This window comes from Chamaea fasciata, unplaced genomic scaffold (assembly GCF_029207755.1).
Source record: "Chamaea fasciata isolate MVZ Bird 193981 ecotype frontalis unplaced genomic scaffold, bChaFas1.0.hap1 SCAF_41, whole genome shotgun sequence".
Lineage (NCBI taxonomy): Eukaryota > Metazoa > Chordata > Aves > Passeriformes > Sylviidae > Chamaea > Chamaea fasciata.
In genome coordinates this window covers 653,184-673,013 of record NW_027094126.1, presented here as the reverse complement: position 1 = coordinate 673,013, position 19,830 = coordinate 653,184, and the positions used below count along the sequence as shown (strand labels likewise).

General features: G+C 59.2%; 2 protein-coding genes across 2 annotated transcripts; both read left to right on the top strand.

The window, feature by feature from the left end:
- The first annotated feature begins 673 nt into the window (after positions 1-673).
- On the top strand, positions 674-5,249 carry ANKRD33 (ankyrin repeat domain 33). Its single transcript, XM_066207474.1, has 5 exons — positions 674-706; positions 1,374-1,784; positions 2,075-2,204; positions 2,866-3,006; positions 4,041-5,249. Exons 2-5 carry the CDS (start codon positions 1,467-1,469, stop codon positions 4,820-4,822), a joined length of 1,371 nt encoding a protein of 456 aa, XP_066063571.1. The 5' UTR covers positions 674-706; positions 1,374-1,466; the 3' UTR covers positions 4,823-5,249.
- A 3,118-nt stretch (positions 5,250-8,367) lies between these two features.
- On the top strand, positions 8,368-18,074 carry ACVRL1 (activin A receptor like type 1). Its single transcript, XM_066207462.1, has 10 exons — positions 8,368-8,657; positions 11,566-11,639; positions 12,850-13,074; positions 13,327-13,526; positions 13,623-13,722; positions 14,025-14,171; positions 14,890-15,165; positions 15,528-15,725; positions 16,796-16,926; positions 17,022-18,074. Exons 2-10 carry the CDS (start codon positions 11,570-11,572, stop codon positions 17,154-17,156), a joined length of 1,482 nt encoding a protein of 493 aa, XP_066063559.1. The 5' UTR covers positions 8,368-8,657; positions 11,566-11,569; the 3' UTR covers positions 17,157-18,074.
- Positions 18,075-19,830: the final 1,756 nt, after the last annotated feature.

Here is a 19,830-nt window from a genome sequence, read left to right as displayed (position 1 = left end):
CCAACCACATACAAACAACAGCAACAACAACAACAACAAAAAAAAACCCTTTAAAGCTGAAGATAAGAGAAGAGTCAGGCTTCACGTGTGATTTGGGAAGCAATTTTTGCAGCTCCTGGGCTAAGGCTGCCCTTAGAGCTTTGGAATTCTTTCCTAGTTATTGAGGCATGGAAACACCAAGGCACCTTGGAGGGGAAATCACAGAATTTTGTCGAACACACGTGCACAGTTCAGGTGTCCAAACCCTTGACTGGAGCAGCAGCTTCCCAGAATTACCTGCTCAGATGACTCACCTGGATAGAAAGTCAGGTGGAAGGAGTTTTTTGGGGGTTTCAGCTGTGGGACTGCTCAGGCAGCGCTGTCACACCAAAGTGAGACAGGTATAAAAATACAGCCCAGGGCTCCCAGGAGCTCCTCGGCTAAAGACACTAAATCCTGTCCTGATCCTGCTCAGCGTGGATGCAGCCATTTAAAGCAACAGTTTAATTTAAGATCTCTTGGGTAGCTGAGCCCAAGTCAACGTGCGGGTTGTCACAGCTTTGGTGCCAAAAGGACACCTCAGCCACAGAGCACAAACCTCTTTTTCCCCGCAGAGGGACATCCCAGGGTTGCTGGGTGAGTTTTCTCCTCCTGGTTGTGGCCGGGATGCTGCCCAGCTGAAGAGGGACCCACGGGGAAGATCTGAGCAGCCCCAGGGAAGATCAAGGTGAGAGGACCATCCTCCATCCCCAGAGCCTGCTTGGGAACATCTGCGGGGTGGGAAAGTTTAGTGGAATTCCCTAATTGAGTGAAATTAGGCTTTCCTCCTTTCGTGGCACCCATCAATTGATTGTTGGCTTCTGCTTAGAAGCGAAAGGGTTTATTCCCAGCCAGTGTTCCCGTTCCAGGGCTGCCCTGTGTCCTGGGGGAGCCAGGAACTGCTCCCAGGAGCTGCTGTTCCACTGGGAAAAGTCTTTGCATCTCTTGGGATGTGCCCTGGATGAGAGGGGAGGGCGGCTGGGCAGGGCTCAGGCGCCGTGTCTGGCACTGAGGGGGTGGATGTCTCCTTCCTCCTGGTGCTCCCCACAGCAGCCCAGCTGTTCAGTTCCCTGCTGCACCTCTGCAGCCCTGGAGCCATTCCCAGCCCCACCACCCCCCTGTGGGACACTTACCCCCTCCCTCTCAAACTCCCAAAGTGTCCCCCCCCGTTTTTCCCACTTGCTGCTCCCCTCTTGGGGTGTCACAGCTCCCTGACACCCCCAGGTGAGCGTTTGCAGGGGGCAGGGGATGGAGCCTGGGTTGCTGGGCTGTGCTGGAGGCTGGGAGGCAGCCGAGGCTGGGCTCAGGGAGGCTGGAGCCCGCACGGTTCCCACGCCCGCTCTGTGTCTGCACAGGGGGAGTGACAGTCCCCAGTGCCCCCGGGAGAGGCTCCTGGCCCCAGGCAGGGCACGGGGCCAAGCTGGGCTGGCTCCCCCCGCCCAGGCCGGATGACAGATGCCTGCGGTGGAGGAGAACGTGCTGCAGCTCCCACTTCCAGCCTGGATGCCTCCGACCCGGAGCTGCACTATGAGGAGGAGGAGGAGGAGGAGGAAGAATCGTCAGGATCCTCGGAGCCCTCGGACACCAGCAGCATCTTCTCTGATGACTCTGTCTACCCTTGCTACGAGGTGTCCCCAGAGGCTGATGGTGCTGGGTTCCTCAGCCTGTACCAGTGCTGTGCCAGGAATGATGCCAAGCTGGTGTGGGAGAGGCTGGAGCATGGGGTGACCCGGAGTGAGGCCACCGAGCTGGACGTCAACGGGAGGGTGAGTGGCTGGGCTGGGTGGGGCGCTCACCCTGCAGAGCAGAAAGAGGATTTTCCAGGAACAGGCAAATCCTGAAGGCTGGTGGTTGCTAAAGCAGGTGGGGCAGGAGGGAGCAGGCCGGGGTGGGATGGGTCTCCTGGGATTGATCCAATCCTCGGAGCAGGACCTTGTCTGCCCTCCCACCCTGCGCCTGCCTGGTTTGGGGTGGGGGGAACAGTTTGGGAGGGCCGTGGGAGCCCCGTGGTGGGGACACGGTGTGCGGCTGGTGCTGAGCGTTGTTCCCTCTCCAGAACGGGCTGATGGTCGCCTGCTCCAAGGGCTTTGTGGACATCGTGCCGCTGCTGCGGAAGTGTCCCTACATCAACGTCAACCAGCAGGACAACGATGGGAACACGGCCCTCATGATGGCCGCCCAGGCAGGTCAGCACTGGGCCCGACCTTGGCACAGGCAGAACCCTCCGGAAGGGATGTGACTCCCCCTTTGCTTCCCCCAGAAAACCCTAAAATGGCCTGCTGTGAAAGCCGTGCCCCCAGGGGATGTGGGACATCAGCTACAGTCATGGTTCACCTCAGCGCTGCTCTAAAACTGATGTGAAAATGGGGATTCCTGCAGAGGTGCTCTCTCAAACAAGCCGTGTCGAGTGGCAGAGCTGGGCTGGAGCTGCCCCAGGTGCTCCAGGGAAGCTCCAGGAGCGGCAGGAGGCTCTGAGCTCCTTGTAGGGCCCAAACCTCCAGCCTGGCTCCCTCCCCACGATTTACCAGGAGGGTTCCAAAGTGGGGATCACCCTGGATTCCCATTGTACCCTTGCTAGAATTCGTGATTTTGTGGGGGGTTTTTCATGCATTTTTGGACTCTTTCCTGTGTTCTCCACTAAAGCAGCTGGTGGTCCATCAGCGCTGTTCCCTCCGTGCCCAAATCAAAACAGACCCAAACCCTCAAACCCTTTCCATCCTGACCCCTTCAAGCTCCTGCACCTCCATCCTCAGGGAATGCAGCCGCTAAATCCTTCGTCCCACGGGCCCCAGCCGCCGCCCCTGTTCACTGTGGGAGCTCTAACGCAGCTTCTCTCTGGCTCTTAAGGGCACATCACCATCGTCAACTACCTCCTCAACTACTTCCCTGCGCTGGAGGTGGACCAGCGGGACCCCCGGGGGCTGACGGCGCTGATGAAGGCGGCGGTGCAGGGGCAGCAGGACTGTGTCACCGCCCTGCTCCTGGCGGGTGAGCGTCTCCCCGGGGACTCCCTGGGGTTTGGGTGAGCGTCTCCCCGGGGACTCCCTGGGGTTTCTGGTGGCGCTGCTGCTCGGGGTGAATTTGAATTCCTCAAAGAGCCGGATGCGTTCAGCTCTGCGGGGGTTCAACCCCTCTAAGGGTGTCGCAGAAAATGGCTTTCAACGACTTTGCGAGACGGCGTGGTTGAGTGTGTCTTGAAAAGCAAAAATTAATTTAATAGAAGAAGAAGAGAATAATACAAAAGCAAAAGAACAAAGCTGAGCGCGGTGTAGGGGCTGGTCCCACGCGCCTGCTACAACACCCCGAAAATGCACTGAGAAGCCTCGTGCTCTCCCTTAAGTATTGAACGATTTGGGTGGGGTTTTTTTTGGGCAAACATCCCAATAGAGACTAGCAATCTTTCTGAGGAACAGGTAAAGAGACCCGTCAGTGGTTTTGTTCTTGGCACTGAGCCAATTATTGCCAGGAGAGCAAAGAAACTTCGAGTGCTCTTCCCTTAAAAGGTCTCGGGGTGAGTCTTAAACCTTTCCCTATGTGGAAACACCTGCTCAGGTGCTTTATCACGGATGGTGTGGTGATGCCTTGGAGTGGCTCCCCAGAACAGAGGCTAGACAAGATTAAGAGAATAAAGTGGGTATTTATTAAAGGCCTTCAATAGACACATCTTGGGCAATCAGGGGCTACACCCAAGGTGGACGATGGTCACGAGTTTTTCAGACAGAAATAAGTTTGGTCCATTCACATATCAGGGGTCAATCCTCCAATACAGCTTCAGGTAATGAAGTCATATTCCCCCCAGTTTGCTCCCCCACAATTCACTTTGGTTCACACTTTTCGTGGCCTGAGGCTGTTGGGTGTCCTTAAATTTCAGGCCCAGAGGAATTGTTTAGTCTGACCAAAATGTGAAGATAGCAGCTGACACTTTAAGTGGAGTTTAGAGTTATGCGCTAACTGCAGCTCAGGATTTGAAAAATACAAAGGCTCAAATCCTAAGGCACCATGACGCTCTCTGCTGTCCCCAGGAGCTGACCTGCAGGCAGTGGATGCCGTGAAGGGGAAGACGGCCAGGGAATGGGCCAATTTCACCGGCCGCTTCGAGACCACCGTGCGCATCCGGACCCTCCTGCGCCGCCCGCGCGCCGAGCAGTTCGGGGCGCAGTACCAGCCCGAGTGGCCGGCCCTGGCCCAGCTGGTGGCCAAGGCCCTGAGCCCCAAATCCAGGACCAAGAGGCTGTCGGAGAAGATCCGATCCATCTTCACCTTCAGCATCCCCCGCAACCCCGAGGAGGACGGCGTGATGGACCACATGGTGAGGATGACCACGTCCCTCGCCAGCCCTTTCGTGGCCACCGCTTGCCAAACCGTCTGCCCCGACAGCCCGCCCGAGGTGGGCAAGCGCCGACTCTCGGTGCCGGAGATCCTCGGGCAGCACGTGCCGGACCCTGACGAGGAGTCAGGAACGTCCTCACGCCCCAGCAGCGGGGGATCATCATCCTGCAACGGGCAGGTCGTGTCCGAGGTCCGGCTGCCGCCGCCGCGGCCAACGCCCAGCCGCCTCCTGAGCTTCCTGCCGCTGTGGCTGCGGAGGGGGAACAGCATCTTCCCCGGGGAGCCTGTCCCGAAAATCAAAGTGAGCAAAGCCTCCGGCTCGTCGGCCGGGGAGAGGAAGCCGCGCGTGAAGGACAAGCACCTGCTGCAGCCGCCTCAGTGGAGGTACAAGGTGCTGAAGGAGGAGAAGAAAGCGGCCGAGGAGGCCAAGACGGGGGAGAAGAAGAAGAAGAAGAAAAAGAAAAAGAAAGGCTAGGGCAGGATGTGTCGGGGTGGGGACAAGGTCCTCGCTGTCCCCTGGGATCCGTTGACTTTTCTGGCACGGGGGCGGTTTAGTTCCCGGAGGATGGGAATGTCCAAGGGAGGAGGATGATGTGGGTGTGCACATCCAGCTGAAACATCCCCGAGGGTTCACAGGCCCCTGCCTGGCCTCTTGTCCTCTCCACCCCAAGGGTGGCCACCCTAGTGTGGTACATGTTGTGCTGGGCACTGATGTCCTGAGTCTCTGGACCAAGCTCCAGGAATGCCAGGGAGCTGGACTGTGGCACAAATCCTTCCTGTGTTTTTTCCTCTTTTTGTTTTTTTTTTTTTTTTTCCCTCTTTGATCTTCCCGAGCTCCCGATTCCACAGCGTGCGTTGGAATGTGGCTGAGCAAATTAAAATGGAAGTGGTTGCCATGTTAACAGGATTGATTCCATGAATAAAGCTCGGGGTTGCTGTGGGGCTGGCAGGAATGCTCCCCCTTTGCTGCCAGTGTCCCCTGGCTCCCCGGTCACATCCTCAGCGACATTCTCCACTCCTGCGCGTTCCCGTGTGCTGAATGGACACGTCAAGGCTCAGCACAGCTCTGTGTGCTGTGGAAGGAGCACCAGCTGCTGGCACAGGCTGCAAACCAAGCTTGGGATACTCGTGGTCTCTGTCCCCAGCTGCCCCCAGAGCTCCAACGCTGCCAGTGCTGCAGCAGCAGGGTGCTGCTGTTCCCATATTTCAAGATCCCCTTAAAGCCAGCTCCATCCCAGGGTGTGGGAAGGTGAAGTCGGGGTGCTGGCTCCTGCAGCATGGGCAGAGTTTGACTCCAGGAGGGCAACGGGCAGCACTCAGAGCAAAAGTTCCCCAGGTCATAAATAATTCTTGGCCAGATGTGGAGCCCCCACCCTGCACCTCCCCTTAAAAAGGGGACAGCAGTCCACGCTCCCCACTTTGAGGCTGCAGCTCTGCCCTTTGTGGGGCGCTGGGAGGCTCGGGCTGCGCCGCAGGCCGGGAAGCATTCCCGTGGGGAAGGAGCTGCGGCCTCCCCGTCTGTTCCCCTCCATGCCTTGGCTCGCCCGGGCTCCCCGGCACGTGGCTGCCCTCCTTCGCCAGCTCCCTGCCGCTCGCAGCTGAGCCGGGGGCGGGCGGCACATGGAGCAGCCGTGGCATGAGCCGTGCCAGCCCGGCTCCTGCCACGCAGGGGGAAGGGAGAGACGGGCTCCCACCGGCCCCTCATCCCCCTCTGCCCCTCAGTGAGACCCCAAGGGTCGGCTGGGTGCGCCTGGGGAGGGTCTGGCTGTGGTCCAGGGATGCCCCTTCCCTTCTACAGCATGAAACCACAGCGATGGGCACCGGGGTGATGAAGGAAAGCCTCGCTTCGGCCTCAGGGGAGGACGGGAGGCTGTACCAAGGCTGGCGCGGTGCTGTTGGGTGGTTCCCAGCCCTGCTGATTCACCCTGTGTGCCCCAGACAAGGGCTGGAAGCGGGGCAGGAGCCTGTGGTGGGTTTGACTTGCCCATCTCGTACCTCCACAGCCAGTCCCTCCCGGGAGGAATTCACTTTCCCACAGTGACAGTGCCAGAGCTGCAGCTGAGCCCAGGGCTCCCACCCACTCCTGCCCTTCGAGCCGCCCGGGATTAGGATTTAGGAACTTTTAGAAGTTTTTAAGGAGTGTTAATCCCCTCAGTGATGATTGTGATTGAAAAAGGAAGGTGGCCCGCTTGAAAGATGCAGTTGCAGGGCTCAAAGCAGCCAGCAGCAGCCCTTGCTGCAGAGCTGGCCTGCTCGCCTGCCCGGAATAACTCCTGCCCGCAGCCGTAAAAGCAGGATGCCCTGTGTCTGCTCCCATGGAAGGGATGCAAGAACCATCCAGGAATAACCCCGGGAGGGGCCAATCCGGCCGGATCACTGAGACCCGCCTGCCGGAGCAGAGATGGTCACGGAGATAAGACGTCTGCAGGCATCAGCTTCCTCCTGGGCAGCTCCTATCTGATGGAAACTGCCCGTTTCCCCCGCGCCGCTTCGGCAAAGCCCCGGGTCCCGCACGGGGCAAAGTCACATGTGAAGGTCCTTCATGTTTTATCCTGGTTTTGTGCTTTTGTTTGTTTTAAACTTCCTAGATCGAGGCTGATAGCGAGGGGCGAGACTCAAAGCGCCGCCGCCGCGGTGCCCCGGCGCTGGGAGGCTCCGGGTGGGTTCGGGATGCACTTGGGGCTGGTGCTGCAGCGGGGCTTGGTAAATCAGGCCCGGCCACCTCGTTAGGGAAGAGGCTGCGATGCGGGAGAGGGTCACTGTGACAGGGAAACAGCTGGAGGAAAGGCAGGGACGGGGCTTGAGGCTTGGTAAATCAGGCCCTGCTACCTCCTTAGGAAAGAGGCTGTGAGGTGGGAGCAGGTCACCGTGCTGGGGAAGAAAGGCAGGGATGGGGCTTGGGATGGCTCTGGGGGGAGAAGTGAGGAGCAGGAGAAGGGAAAAGCAGCTGAGGTTGGGGTGGCCCAAAGAACAACCCTGAAAGCGGCAAAACGGGAAGCGGCGCTTCCGCTGCCCACGGTCCCGTGTGCTCTGGGGGAGTGGGAAGTGCCCGGCCCCTGGCGTGGGAATGGCCCTGCTGGCGGTGTCCCAGTGCCTGCCACCCCGGCGCGGTGTGGGGACAGTGGGGACGCGCCGGAGCGAGGCTCCCAGTGAAGCCCCTTGGCCACCGTGCCCTGCCCCGTGCCCACGGCCAGGGCTCCACATCTCCGGTGGAGCAGCCATCACACCCAGGGTGAAATCCTCTCCTGCCCTCCTGATGCCTCTTTGGGCTACCTAGAAACGGAGGCCAGATAAAATTAAGGGAATAAAAAGCAGATATATTTACTGAAGGGCCTTCAGGTACACTTCAGGCAGATGAGGCTCCCCCAAGGGGCTAAACCCGAAAATGGACCAAACTTATAAAAGCATGAAAACCCCATGACCCGTTGTCCATACTGTACCCAAATGTATCTGAAGGCCCTTCAGTAAATACAATGGCTTTTTATTCCCTAAATTTTGTCTGGCCTCTGTTTTTAGGTAGCCCAAAGAGGCATCACTTCAGCACTGCACCCTGGAATTGCTGGGTCCAGCATGGAATAACCAGGGAGCCTCTTGCTCTGCCACAGTGCTCCATCCCCACGAGGGCTGGAGCAGGAGGGGTGGCCAAGCAGGTCAAGGTCATCCCCACAGCATCTCTCTAGAACATTCCCATCCCTGTCAAAACAACCAGCTGTGCTCCTGCTGAAGACCTTGGGATGCTCAGGGTGAAGTGGTGATGGCCGTGTCCCTACCATGGGATAGGGTTGGCCGTGAAAACTGGGAAACCGTGTGGGAAAGCACTCGGTGAAGGACGAGGAGGGAGTAACAGGCAAGGGAAAGCAACCAGGATGGAGCTGGGGGCCCGGTGAGCGGGAGGAAGGGAGGCTAGTCGTGGCTGTGTGCTCAGCAATAGGAAATGCTTTATTAGCTGGGAGTGGTGGAGAGAAGCCAGGCAGGAAGAGGCAGTAATAAGAAACATTTTTTTTTTTGACTTCTCCCACATCCAGACCACAGAGCAGCTGCCAAACGGCTGCGTCGGACAACGGGGCCGACAAGCCGAGCCCTGCGGCCGGGCCGGGAAGGGTGACAGTCCCCCGGCGGGACGGACACGGCCCACGGTGACAGCATGGGTGGCGGGAGGGGAGCAGATCCATGAAGACCCTCGAAGTCGGGGCTCAGGGCACGGAGCAAAGCTGCCCAGGCTGAGGCAGATCCAGGAGCGGGATCGGGGCTGGGAGAGCCCGGGAGGGCCAGGCAGTGCCGTGGGCTCCCGCAGGACCTGGATGCTGTAGGTGAGTGGGGAAGAGCCACGTGCTCCTGGGGTCTGGGGCTGCACCGAGCTCAGGGTTTCCCTCCTGATTCACCCCCAGAATCAGGGTTTGGCCTTATTTCCTTTGTGTTCCGTGGGACGCTGGTGGTGACATCGGGGTTGGAGAGGGTGGAATTGGGGCCGGGGCACAAATCAGGGTTCACAGCAGCGTGGTGGTAACAGGATCTGTCCCCAGGTCCTTGCTATAGAGCTGAAATAATGAGTAACTTCAACAGAAAGGCTGGGATCGACGCGGGAACTGGGGAATTTGGGTGTGTTTTGAAAAGACATGGGGAAAAGCGAGGGAAAGCTGACAGCTCTGCTGGCGAGGGCTGCAGCGGGCAGTGGGCTCCGACAGCACAGAACTTGCCACCTCAGTGCTCCCCTGCTGCACAGCCAAATTCCGGGTCTCTCAGAGGAGGTTGGGCAAGGAAGACCCAAATGGTCACTAAAGAGGCTCCACGTCCAAAACCGAGCTGGGGAGAGCCCCACCATGGAGCTCTTTCCTGGCACTGAGCCCTCTGTAAGGCCAGGGCAGCCCCATGCCCCTGTCCCTGCTCTGCACAAGGAGCCACAGGTGATGCCATCCCCACACCAAGGTGAACCTGAGCGAGTTTTGCTGCTCTCCTTGTGTGGTGCCTCTCCATGGAAATGCCCGTCAGTGAGAGGGGCTGGGCTGATGGAGCCCACTGGAGGGTGAATGGAGATCTGTGACCCACCTGCAGCTGCAGGCGGGGAAAGGAAAACCTCCAGCCGTGCCTGAAAGCAGGCGGGAGCATTGGGATCCGTGACAAAGCTCCTGCCAGCTCTGCCCTCCCTCCTGCTCGCCTGCCTGGCACGGGGGGCTCGGCTGTGTGGGACTCCCTGGGAAAAGGCAGCACAGGGAACTGAGCCGGGAGCCACATCCCGTGGCTAAACCCCCTGTCAGCAGCACAAACCACAGGAGGAGGAAGAGCTGGGATTGAGGAGCTCGGCCAAGCTGCCCTGGTAAGAGCAGGGATCCCTGAACCACCCCACACATCCCATGGTCGTGCCCGGCCACCCTTCCCTGAACCCCTCTTTGTCTCCTGCTCCGTTTTCCTTTTGCTTTTCTCTCCATGGGGGTGATGGGGAAATTCCCCTGCCCCGAGGTTTGTTCTTGCTCCAGACCCTCGAGCTGCAGCACAGCTGCCTCTTGCTCCCAGCCGCTCCTGCCAGCACCCGTGTTCCATCCCAGAGGTTTCCCTCGGGTTTGTTTTTTTTTTACCTTCTCCTGATGCTACAAATCCCAAAGAATACAATACAGCACCCAGGCAGGCAGGGTAAGATGCTCTGGGTGTCAGGAGGGCACCTGAGCTGCAGCTCTTGACGAGGAAGGAAAGGACAGGGATGGGTACACCAGGACTGGTTTGTGCCATTACTGAGCAGCCTGGGATGTTTTTCCTATGGGATGCCAGGAACGGCTCTGGATTGAGGTTTGCTCTGGGTAACAGCGACAATGCATGGGGTGTTTCATACGCAGCAGAGTGTTGGGTGACGCCCTGCCTGCTTTGTAATCCATGGCAAATATCCTGCAGCTGTCTAACGGCTCAGGATTTTGTGGAAGCGGCTCCAAGGAGGGAATTCACCACCTGGGAGACTCAGCTTCCCTTTTAAAACATGCATCCTGGAGCTCTCAGGATTTCAAGAGGTGTGGAGCTCGGCAGCATCCTGGCAGTCAGGAACCAGCAACCCAGCTCCAGAGGGGTTTGAGCTTTAAAATAAAGCAGATCCCAGCCCAGCTCTGGGGGAGTTGGGATTTTAAAACAAAGCTGATCCTGGCCCAGCCGAGGGCTGGATGGATCATCCTGGCATCACTCCTCACACCGGGCACCGAGGACCAGCCCCCAGCTCCTGCCCTCCAACCCCAGCACCCAGGATCCGTTTCCTCCCCTCGAGGAACAACCAAGCGAGTTATTTTGGGGAGGAAAAGCCCGATTTACAGCACGGCTGGAGCCTGCCGGGGTCAGCCACGTCCGCGTGCGCTCCCGAGGGCCGGGCTTGCGTGACTCCGCTTCCCCATCAAGGCCAGAATCTAAACAATCTTGATTCCTGTCCCAGCAGCCCTGGGCTGGGCTCTTCAATTGCAGGAAACGGAGCCTTTGGCATGTTTATGTCGGGAACACGAAGAATGAGCTGAGGAGGGGCCGGGGCCTGCGGCCATGGAGCGAGGCGGGGGGCAGCGGGGGGATCGCCGTGTTTGCCTTGGCAAAAACGTCTCTTTTACAAGGAGGAAAAAAAAAAAAAAAGGAAGATTAAAAATAGCCAAACTTCCCCCAAAGGCTCAGCGAGGAATTTTTGGCCGTCCCAGCACCTCTGTTTGTGTCATTGATAAGCTCCACACAAAAGCACCCCCAGGACCGAGCCCCAGCCCGTGGCCGGCGGCGCTTGGCGGCTCTTGGGGCTGCGTGTGGTGTGGGGGCTCTGAGCTCCATCCCACGGGCGGGGTCTTGCCAATCCTGGGATCCCCAGCAGTGCCGTGACATCCTCAGGGCTGCCAGGCCCGTGGGGGCCGTGGTTTTACGGAGCAGGAGCCATGGGAGCAGCGGGAAATGCCGGCGTGCGGATCACCGGGGGAGAGGAAGGAGGTTGGGGCTGCGTGGACGTGGCAAGGGCCTGGCTCCCGTGCGTTCCTGGGAGCTGGGGGGCTCAGTGGTACCCCGTGTCAGGGTAGGGAGGTCCCCCAAGCTTGGGAGGTCCCGGGATCTGCTCTCAGGAAGGGCTGCACCCAGGATATCCGGAGCCCAACTCCATTGGGAGCAGCGCATCCTACCTCACTGTGCAAGGCCCCCCTGTCTCTGCCCAAAGCCCCCACGGTCGGTGAGGAGCCCCTGGGGGTGCAGGGGCTGCTCTCACCCCCCTGCTCTCCACAGGACGATGCCGTGTGGAGCCGGTGGCCGCGTGGTGCTGGCGCTGATGACCCTGATGTCCCTCAGCTTCGCGGCTGGTGAGTGCCAATGCAGCGGGGTGACAGCAGGGTAAAATAAGCCCTGGGCTTTCTGGGAGCATCTCTGCCCAAAATAAAACCCAGGGAGGAAGCTGGGCTCCTCAGGGACTGTGCTATGCCCCTGTGGCACGGCGACCCATCCCCCAGAGAGGATCTCAGCTTAATTAATTGTGGTTGATCAAGTGCTTTGCTGTCACCCGAGGGGAGATGGGCAAAGGCTGGTACCACATGATAAAAAATGTGGGTTTCCCCAGGGATGATGATGATGATGATGATGATGATGATGATGATGACAATGATGATGATGATGGTGGGATGCAGGAGGAGCTGCTCAGCATCCCAGGGGAGCAGCAGGTGACCTGGGGACAGATCCAGGCTGGGTGCTTTTGCAGCAGAACTTACTGCGGGGATGACTCTCCATCGAGTCCCCGTCCTGCCCACGGGGCTACCAACCCCAAACCAATCCCACCACCATCCCACAGCCCCGGCACCAGGCAGCCTTTGGGGCAGGGGGACAGGAATTGCAGGATGGCCACCTCACTGTCCCCTCACTGTCCCCTCGCTGTCCCCTCACCCCCGGATGTCTGGCTGCCCTCACGCTGAACTCACTGATTCCAGGAGAGATATTTTCTGTGCAAAAGGGCAGAGCTAAATTAGGAATTTGGGAGTGTGGCCGCCATCTGAGCCACTCTGGCACCATGGTGCAGGAAAATGCCTTCGGGGAAGTCAGGAAAAACTCCAGGAAAGACCCTGGGTTTGGCACCCGGCTCCCAAAACACCCACTGGGAAGGCACTGGCTGAGTTTGGGGCTTCTGATCCCACCCTGCACCCGGGATCAGGCTCCCATAGATGCTGGGATTCCGTGGGCAGGATGTGACCCTGTGAGCTGTAAACCAGTGCATCCCAGTTAATCCCAGCTGCTGGGGCTGGATGCACAGTCCATTCCACAGAGCCTCTAGGGGGACAGGTGACACCCAGGTTTAGGGCTGGGACTCGGAGCCCAACTGGGAGCAAGTGATTGTCTGGAAGGTGTCAGGATGGGCTCCTTGTGCTGAGCACTCACAGCAGCCTTCCCCTCCTTCTACGATGGTCCCAGGCTGCCCATTCTCAAAACTCGGTTCTTTAGGACAATGTCCCTGTCCCCAAAGCCACCACAGCTCCCAGGTAGGCAGTGGGGTGACCCCAGTGTGTCCCCTCCTCGTGCCCGCAGAGGATTTGCTGTGTGCCTGCGATGTGCCCCACTGCAGCCAGCCCAACTGCACGGGCAAGGTGTGCTTCGTCAGCAAGAGGAGAGAGGAGGGAACCATCACCCAGCACCGGGGCTGCTTCTCCCAGAACATCCTGGAGCACTGCCACACACCCGTGACGGAGCAGTACGGCATGAGGTGCTGCAACTCCCGCATGTGCAACGCCCAGCTGGAGATCTTCCTGCAAGGTGCACGGGCAAGGGGGGACAGGGGATGTGCTGCCCACGTGGCTGGAGGTGTGGTTGGGTCTCAAGATTGTCCCTGTCCTCACTCAACACCTACAGAGCCACAAAGATGTACTCAGGTGTCCCTTCTGTGCCTGCAGAGCTGCCACCCATGGGGTTGACCCCAGTGCAGGGACATTCTCCCTCCCCCAAGCCCCAGACCTCCACCCTCCCAGGTCCACCCTCATGTTTCCATCCCTCGTTTCCCCCTCCCAGGAGAAGATGCCCTGGTAAAGACGCCGTCCCTACCCAACCTCCTCCTGATGATCTTCGTCCCTCTGCTCTCCCTCCTCGTGCTCGTGGCACTCACGGCACTCTTCTGCTGGAAGGTGGCCCAGCACCGCCACAAGCACAGTGACTTTGGTGACACAGACCTCATGCTGAAGGCATCCATGATGGGAGACAGCACCTTAGAGGTGGGTGAGCTCCGTGAGGGACCCTAAATGTCCCCGAGGTGTGTGTGCGGGGGGGATGGTCCCCATGCTGACCCCGTGGCCACCCTGTTTGCACAGGACCTGCTGAATGATGACTGCACCACGGGCAGTGGTTCCGGGCTGCCTTTCCTCGTCCAGCGAACGGTGGCTCGGCAGATCACCCTCATGGAATGTGTGGGTAAGGAGAGAGGCCGAGGCGGGGGAGGCTGCCCCAGTCACCCCCAGCTGGTGCCTGAGTGATGGCACCTGCAGCTTCAAACCAGGAGCGGGGTTGGACCCAACCATGTCAGCCAAAACCCAAGTAGCAACCCAAAATTCTTCCCCTGTTCTGCTGGCTGGGGAGGGAGGGAGCAGCTGGATGGGTGAGTGGATGTTGGCCAAGGTCAAGGGACCCTGTGCTGCTCCATTGCTGTCCCACACGGGATCCAGGTGTGTCACACCGGGAGCACTGTGTGTGACACGGTGCCGCGGCTGTGGCAGGTAAAGGGCGCTACGGCGAGGTGTGGCGAGGCGTGTGGCACGGGGAGAGCGTGGCCGTGAAGATCTTCTCCTCCCGGGACGAGCAGTCGTGGTTCCGCGAGACAGAGATCTACAACACCGTCCTCCTGCGGCACGACAACATCCTGGGTGAGTGGGGGGGCCAGGAGGGCTGGAGAAGTGAGGCCAAAAATGGACCAAACTCATAAAAGTATGAAAACCCCTGATCCATCGTTCTTTTTGTACCCAAATGTACCTGAAGGCCCTTCAGTAAATATATCTGCTTTTTATTCCCTTAATTTTATCTGGCCTCCGTTTCTAGGTAGCCCCAAGAGGCATCAGGAGGGCAGGAGAGGATTTCACCCTGGGTGTGATGGCTGCTCCACCGGAGATGTGGAGCCCTGGCCGTGGGCACGGGGCAGGGCACGGTGGCCAAGGGGCTTCGCTGGGAGCCTCGCTCCGGCGCGTCCCCACTGTCCCCACACCACGCCGGGGTGGCAGGCACTGGGACACCGCCAGCAGGGCCATTCCCACGCCAGGGGCCGGGCACTTCCCACTCCCCCAGAGCACACGGGACCGTGGGCAGCGGAAGCGCCGCTTCCCGTTTTGCCGCTTTCAGGGTTGTTCTTTGGGCCACCCCAACCTCAGCTGCTTCTCCCTTCTCCTGCCCCTCACTTCTCCCTCCAGAGCCATCCCAAGCCCCATCCCTGCCTTTCTTCCCCAGCACGGTGACCCTCTCCCACCTCACAGCCTCTTTCCTAAGGAGGTGGCAGGGCCTGATTTACCAAGCCTCAAGCCCTATCCCTGCCTTTCCTCCAGCTGTTTCCCTGTGGTGGGTCCGTGATCCCAGGTGATTCTCTCTGTCCAGGCTTCATCGCCTCTGACATGACGTCCAGGAACTCCAGCACGCAGCTGTGGCTCATCACCCACTACCACGAGAACGGCTCTCTCTACGACTACCTGCAGAGGACGGCCCTGGACGTGGACACCTGCCTGGGCTTGGCCTCCTCCATCATCTGCGGCCTCGTTCACCTCCACGTGGAGATTTTTGGCACCCAAGGCAAACCTGCCATCGCCCACCGCGACCTGAAAAGCAGGAACATCCTGGTGAAAAGCAACCGGCAGTGCTGCATTGCGGACCTGGGTGAGATAGAGGGCTGGGGTGTGGGACCCCAGGTGGGTGGCACTGAGGGGCGTGAAACCCTAGGGTGGCAGCGCCCAGGGGTGTGGTACCCCAGTGATGAGGTGCCCCGGGGATGTGGAACCCCACAGATGTGATGCTCCAGGAATGTGATATCCTGGAGATGTAACACTCCAGGGATGTGATGCCCCAGGGTGACGGTGCCACGAGGATGTGGTGTCCTGGGGTTTTGGTACCTCAGGGATGTTGAGCCCCATGGATGCAGCACCAGCACAGCACCGACCAGGGCCGGTAGCCCAGCATTTTATAATTGAATTGATGACCTTAAACGTCATCCTAAATGACTCTGTGATCTGTCCCCCCAGGGCTGGCCGTCATGCACTCCCAGGGCAGTGACTACCTGGACATTGGCAACAACCCCCGGGTGGGCACCAAGCGCTACATGGCCCCGGAGGTGCTGAGCGAGCAGATCCGCACCGACTGCTTCGAGTCCTACAAGAAGACCGACATCTGGGCCTACGGGTTGGTGCTCTGGGAGATCACCCGGCGGACGGTGGTGAATGGTGAGCAGCTCCCGGCCGCCAGCTCCGCTTGCTCCCGGCTCCCCACGAGCCTCCGTTCCCTCCTTCCCTCCTTTTCTTGTTCCTTTTTTTTTTTTTTTTCTCTCCTCTCTCTCTTTCCTTCGCCCAGAAGATTAGCTGTAAATTATAAACACTGTAATCTAGTGTCAGCACCCGGCTCCCTGATTAAAGGGCCCATTAGACTCAATCAGTGCTTTGTTTGTTCAGCGCTGATTAGAAAACAAGCAGCTTCAAGCGCTGCCTGGAAAGCGGCCACGGCCGGGACCTCCGGCCGCCGGGCTTGGCTCGGGAGTTCGGGACTGGGGCAAGGGCTAGGGTCCCCTCGTGCTGGGGATGACCCCGACTGGGGCCGCCTGGCCGGTGCTGCTCATCACGGCGAAGTCCATTAAAAGCATTAATTAAATGGTGGGCGCTGGCGGGTGGGGCGGGAGGTCCCCCCAGGCGCAGTCTGGCCGGGATAATCTCATTTACGGCCCCAGGGCTCCCTCAGATTACACATTTACTCCGAATTACCCCAACCTTGCACAGCCTTCAGCCGCCTGGGTTTAACCCTTTCAGGATCCCTCACTCTCCGGGACAGCTTCAGGGGATCGAGGATGGGGAACTCCAGGAGACGCTGAGGTTTTGGGGTCACCCCATGGGATGCAGGGAGCTGCTGGGGGGTTCGAGGCCTCCCAGAGACATGAAATCCCACAGGGACACGGACATACGCGAGCATTAAGCAGAGATTAGTTGGGCCAGCTGCCAGGCTGACCACCAGGTGCTGAGTGGAGGTGGCCACAGTGCCCCGGGCTGGTATCGGTGCTGGAGCTGATATTCGTGCTGGGGCTGGGGCTGGACCGGTGCCAGGGCCGCAGCTGGTGCTGGAGGTACCGGAGGCAGCACCAGAGCCAGCTGCCACCGCCCCGTGTGCCCAGGTGAGGCACGCCCCACCGGCGATTCCCCAGGTGGCCCGCTCGGTTGTGCCGGGACCCTCCGGGCGGCCCATGATGTGCAGGGTGGGGGTGAACGCCTCTCTCTGCCCCGTCCTCACTTCACCCCCCGTCCCGCAGGCATCGTGGAGGAGTACCGGCCGCCTTTCTTCGACGTCGTGCCCAGCGACCCCAGCTTCGAGGACATGAAGAAGGTGGTGTGTGTGGACCAGCAGACCCCCGTGATCCCCAACCGCCTCTTCTCCGACTCGGTGAGTGCCGGGGGGACCGCCCCGCTTCCACCCCGGGCCAGACCTTTGCTACCCGTTAAACCCTTCCATTTATCCCACTTTTTGTGCCTCCCCAGGTTCTGTCGGCGCTGGCGAAGGTCATGAAGGAGTGCTGGTACCAGAGCCCCTCGGCCCGTCTCACGGCCCTGCGCATTAAAAAGACGTTGAAGAAGCTGAACAATTCCGTAGAGAAGCCAAAACCGGAGGAGTGAGTGCCGGGAACCGGACACCGGAGCCACTGACGGGGCTGCACCGGGGACGGGATGGCTCCGGTCACAGAGGGGATTTGCTCAGAGCTCCTGCCTCTCCCACCCCTCCTTCCAGCCGGTTGAACTTGCAAGCATGGAAAAAAAAAGAGGGGGAAAAAAAAAAGCAAAAAAAAAAAAAAGCCAACGAAGGAGGAATCTTCCACCCGGCCACAAAAATATCCCCTGGATCCGTCACCCGACACCGGCGCGTCTCGCTGTCCCGGCGGGGTTGGCAGCTGCTCGCCCACCCCGAGTCCCCAGGCTGGACGAGGGGCACCGATGGCAGAAGCACCCTGTGCTGCACCCCCAGCCCTCGGGGCACCCACCCAGCGCCGGCACTATCGGAGCTGCCCAGACCTGCCCGCCCGGCGCTGGCAGCGGCGACGCCGGGGGCTCGGCGGCGCCAGGAATTCCCCGGCAGAGCTGCGGGGCCCGGCGCGCCTCTGGCTAAAGGAAAGACGGGTTTCGCTGGGAAAGGACGGTCCGAGGGCAGCACCCCCCTGGGCAGGCCGGGTCCGCACCCTGGATTGTGGGGATCCCAAAAATGAGGAGGAGCTGCCGGCTTCTAGCATGGCCTGAGCATTCCGTGTGCCGCAGGCAGCCGCCAGGATGGGGGTCCCATGGTGATCCTTCCTTGCCAAGCAGCCAGCATCCCCCGTGCCAAAGAAGGGCTCTTTGCCAAAATTTTGGTGTTTTCCGCGGTGTTTTGGCTCAGCCGGCTTCATCCCGCCTTGCTCGCCGCCGTCCCAAAATCCACCCCGTGCTTGGAGATGTTTGGGCATGACCAGGATGGGACGTTCAGCAGAACCAGCTTTGCCACATAACTATTTAATTATTAAGATTTAATATATTTAATAAAGTGTAAAGCTATTTTATCACCAAGAGCTGCCCAACCTCCCGTGCTGGGCACTGGGCGCCACGACAGGACGGGCCTGGGCGCTCCTGCAGGGATCAATTTTATGGCTTCACCTCCATGTCTCCAGCAGCACCGTTGGATCCCATAAAAAACCTGGCTCCAGCCTCATGCCAACCCTCTCCCCGTGCCCGTCAGGGGCTGTGGCTGCTCCAGGGGGCCACTGGACCTCCTGCTCTGAGGGGTTTGCATGGCCACAGCCCCCGGGATGGAAGCAGAGCTGCTGCGGGATAACGTGGCCATTCAGGGGGTTCAGCTCCAAAGTGTTCCCAGCACATCGCAGCTGCCGCCTTGGCCTGTGCCCAGTTAGAGACTGGAAGGAACTGGGCAGCAAAGGGCAGCTGCTGCTTCTGGGCAGGGCATGAGGTTATGGAGGCTCTTGGGTGCCTTGATGTGGGCTTGGAGTGCTCAGCCTGGGGTTTGGGGTGCCCTACCCAGAGTTTGGGATGCTCAGCCTGTGGTTTGGGGTGCCCTATCTGGGGTTTGGGGTGCCCTACCCAGAGTTTGGGGTGCTCAGCCCGTGGTTTGGGGTGCCCTACCCAGAGTTTGGGGTGCTCAGCCCGTGGTTTGGGGTGCCCTACCCAGAGTTTGGGATGCTCAGCCTGTGGTTTGGGGTGCCCTACCCAGAGTTTGGGATGCTCAGCCTGTGGTTTGGGGTGCCCTACCCAGAGTTTGAGGTGCTCAGCCTGTGGTTTGGGGTGCCCTACCTGGTGTTTGGGATGCTCAGCCCTGGGCTTGGATGCCCTATCCGAGGTTGGGGATGCTCAGCCTGTGGTTTGGGGTGCCCTACCCAGGGTTTGGGGTGCTCAGCCTGTGGTTTGGGGTGCCCTACCCAGAGTTTGAGGTGCTCAGCCTGTGGTTTGGGGTGCTCAGCCTGTGGTTTGGGGTGCCCTACCCAGGATTTGGGATGCCCAACCCAGGGTGGCCCAGCCCCTACCTGCCCCAAGAAGATCGCACGTGCACACTCCCACATTGAGCACACACACACACAGATCATGCCTGCACACACAAATCATGTTTGCACACACAAATCACGCCTGCACACACATCATGCACACCTGCCCACACACACATCATGCCTGAACACACGGCCCACGTATGCTTAAACACGTGTCATGAATGCTTGCAACACACATCACACCTGAGCACACGCACATCAGGCGTGCTTGCACACACATCATGTTTAAAAGCACACATCACACACTGTGCACATGCATCAGACATAACTGCACACAAACAATGCCTGAAGACAAAAATCATGCACATATGACCACACACGGCACGTGCTTGCACACACACATCATTCTTGCACACACAATGTGTGTGCACACACACCATGCAGGCTTGAAGATGTACAAATCATTCTTGAACACGTGCACACAACTCACACCTGAACACACATCAGATGTGCTTGCACAAACACGGCACGGATGCCACAAGCCCTCCATGAGTGCACACACACACACAACATGCATGCTTACACCACATGATCGCACACGCACAGATCACGCTCAAAAACACGGATCAGGGATGCCTGGACACACTCATCGTGTGTGTGCACACACATCACACAAAAATCACACACACATCACAAACACACTACACACACATCACACACACAAAAATCACACACACATCACACACACACACACCACACAAATCACACACACATATCACACATACTCACATATCACACACATATCACACACACGTATCACATGCATA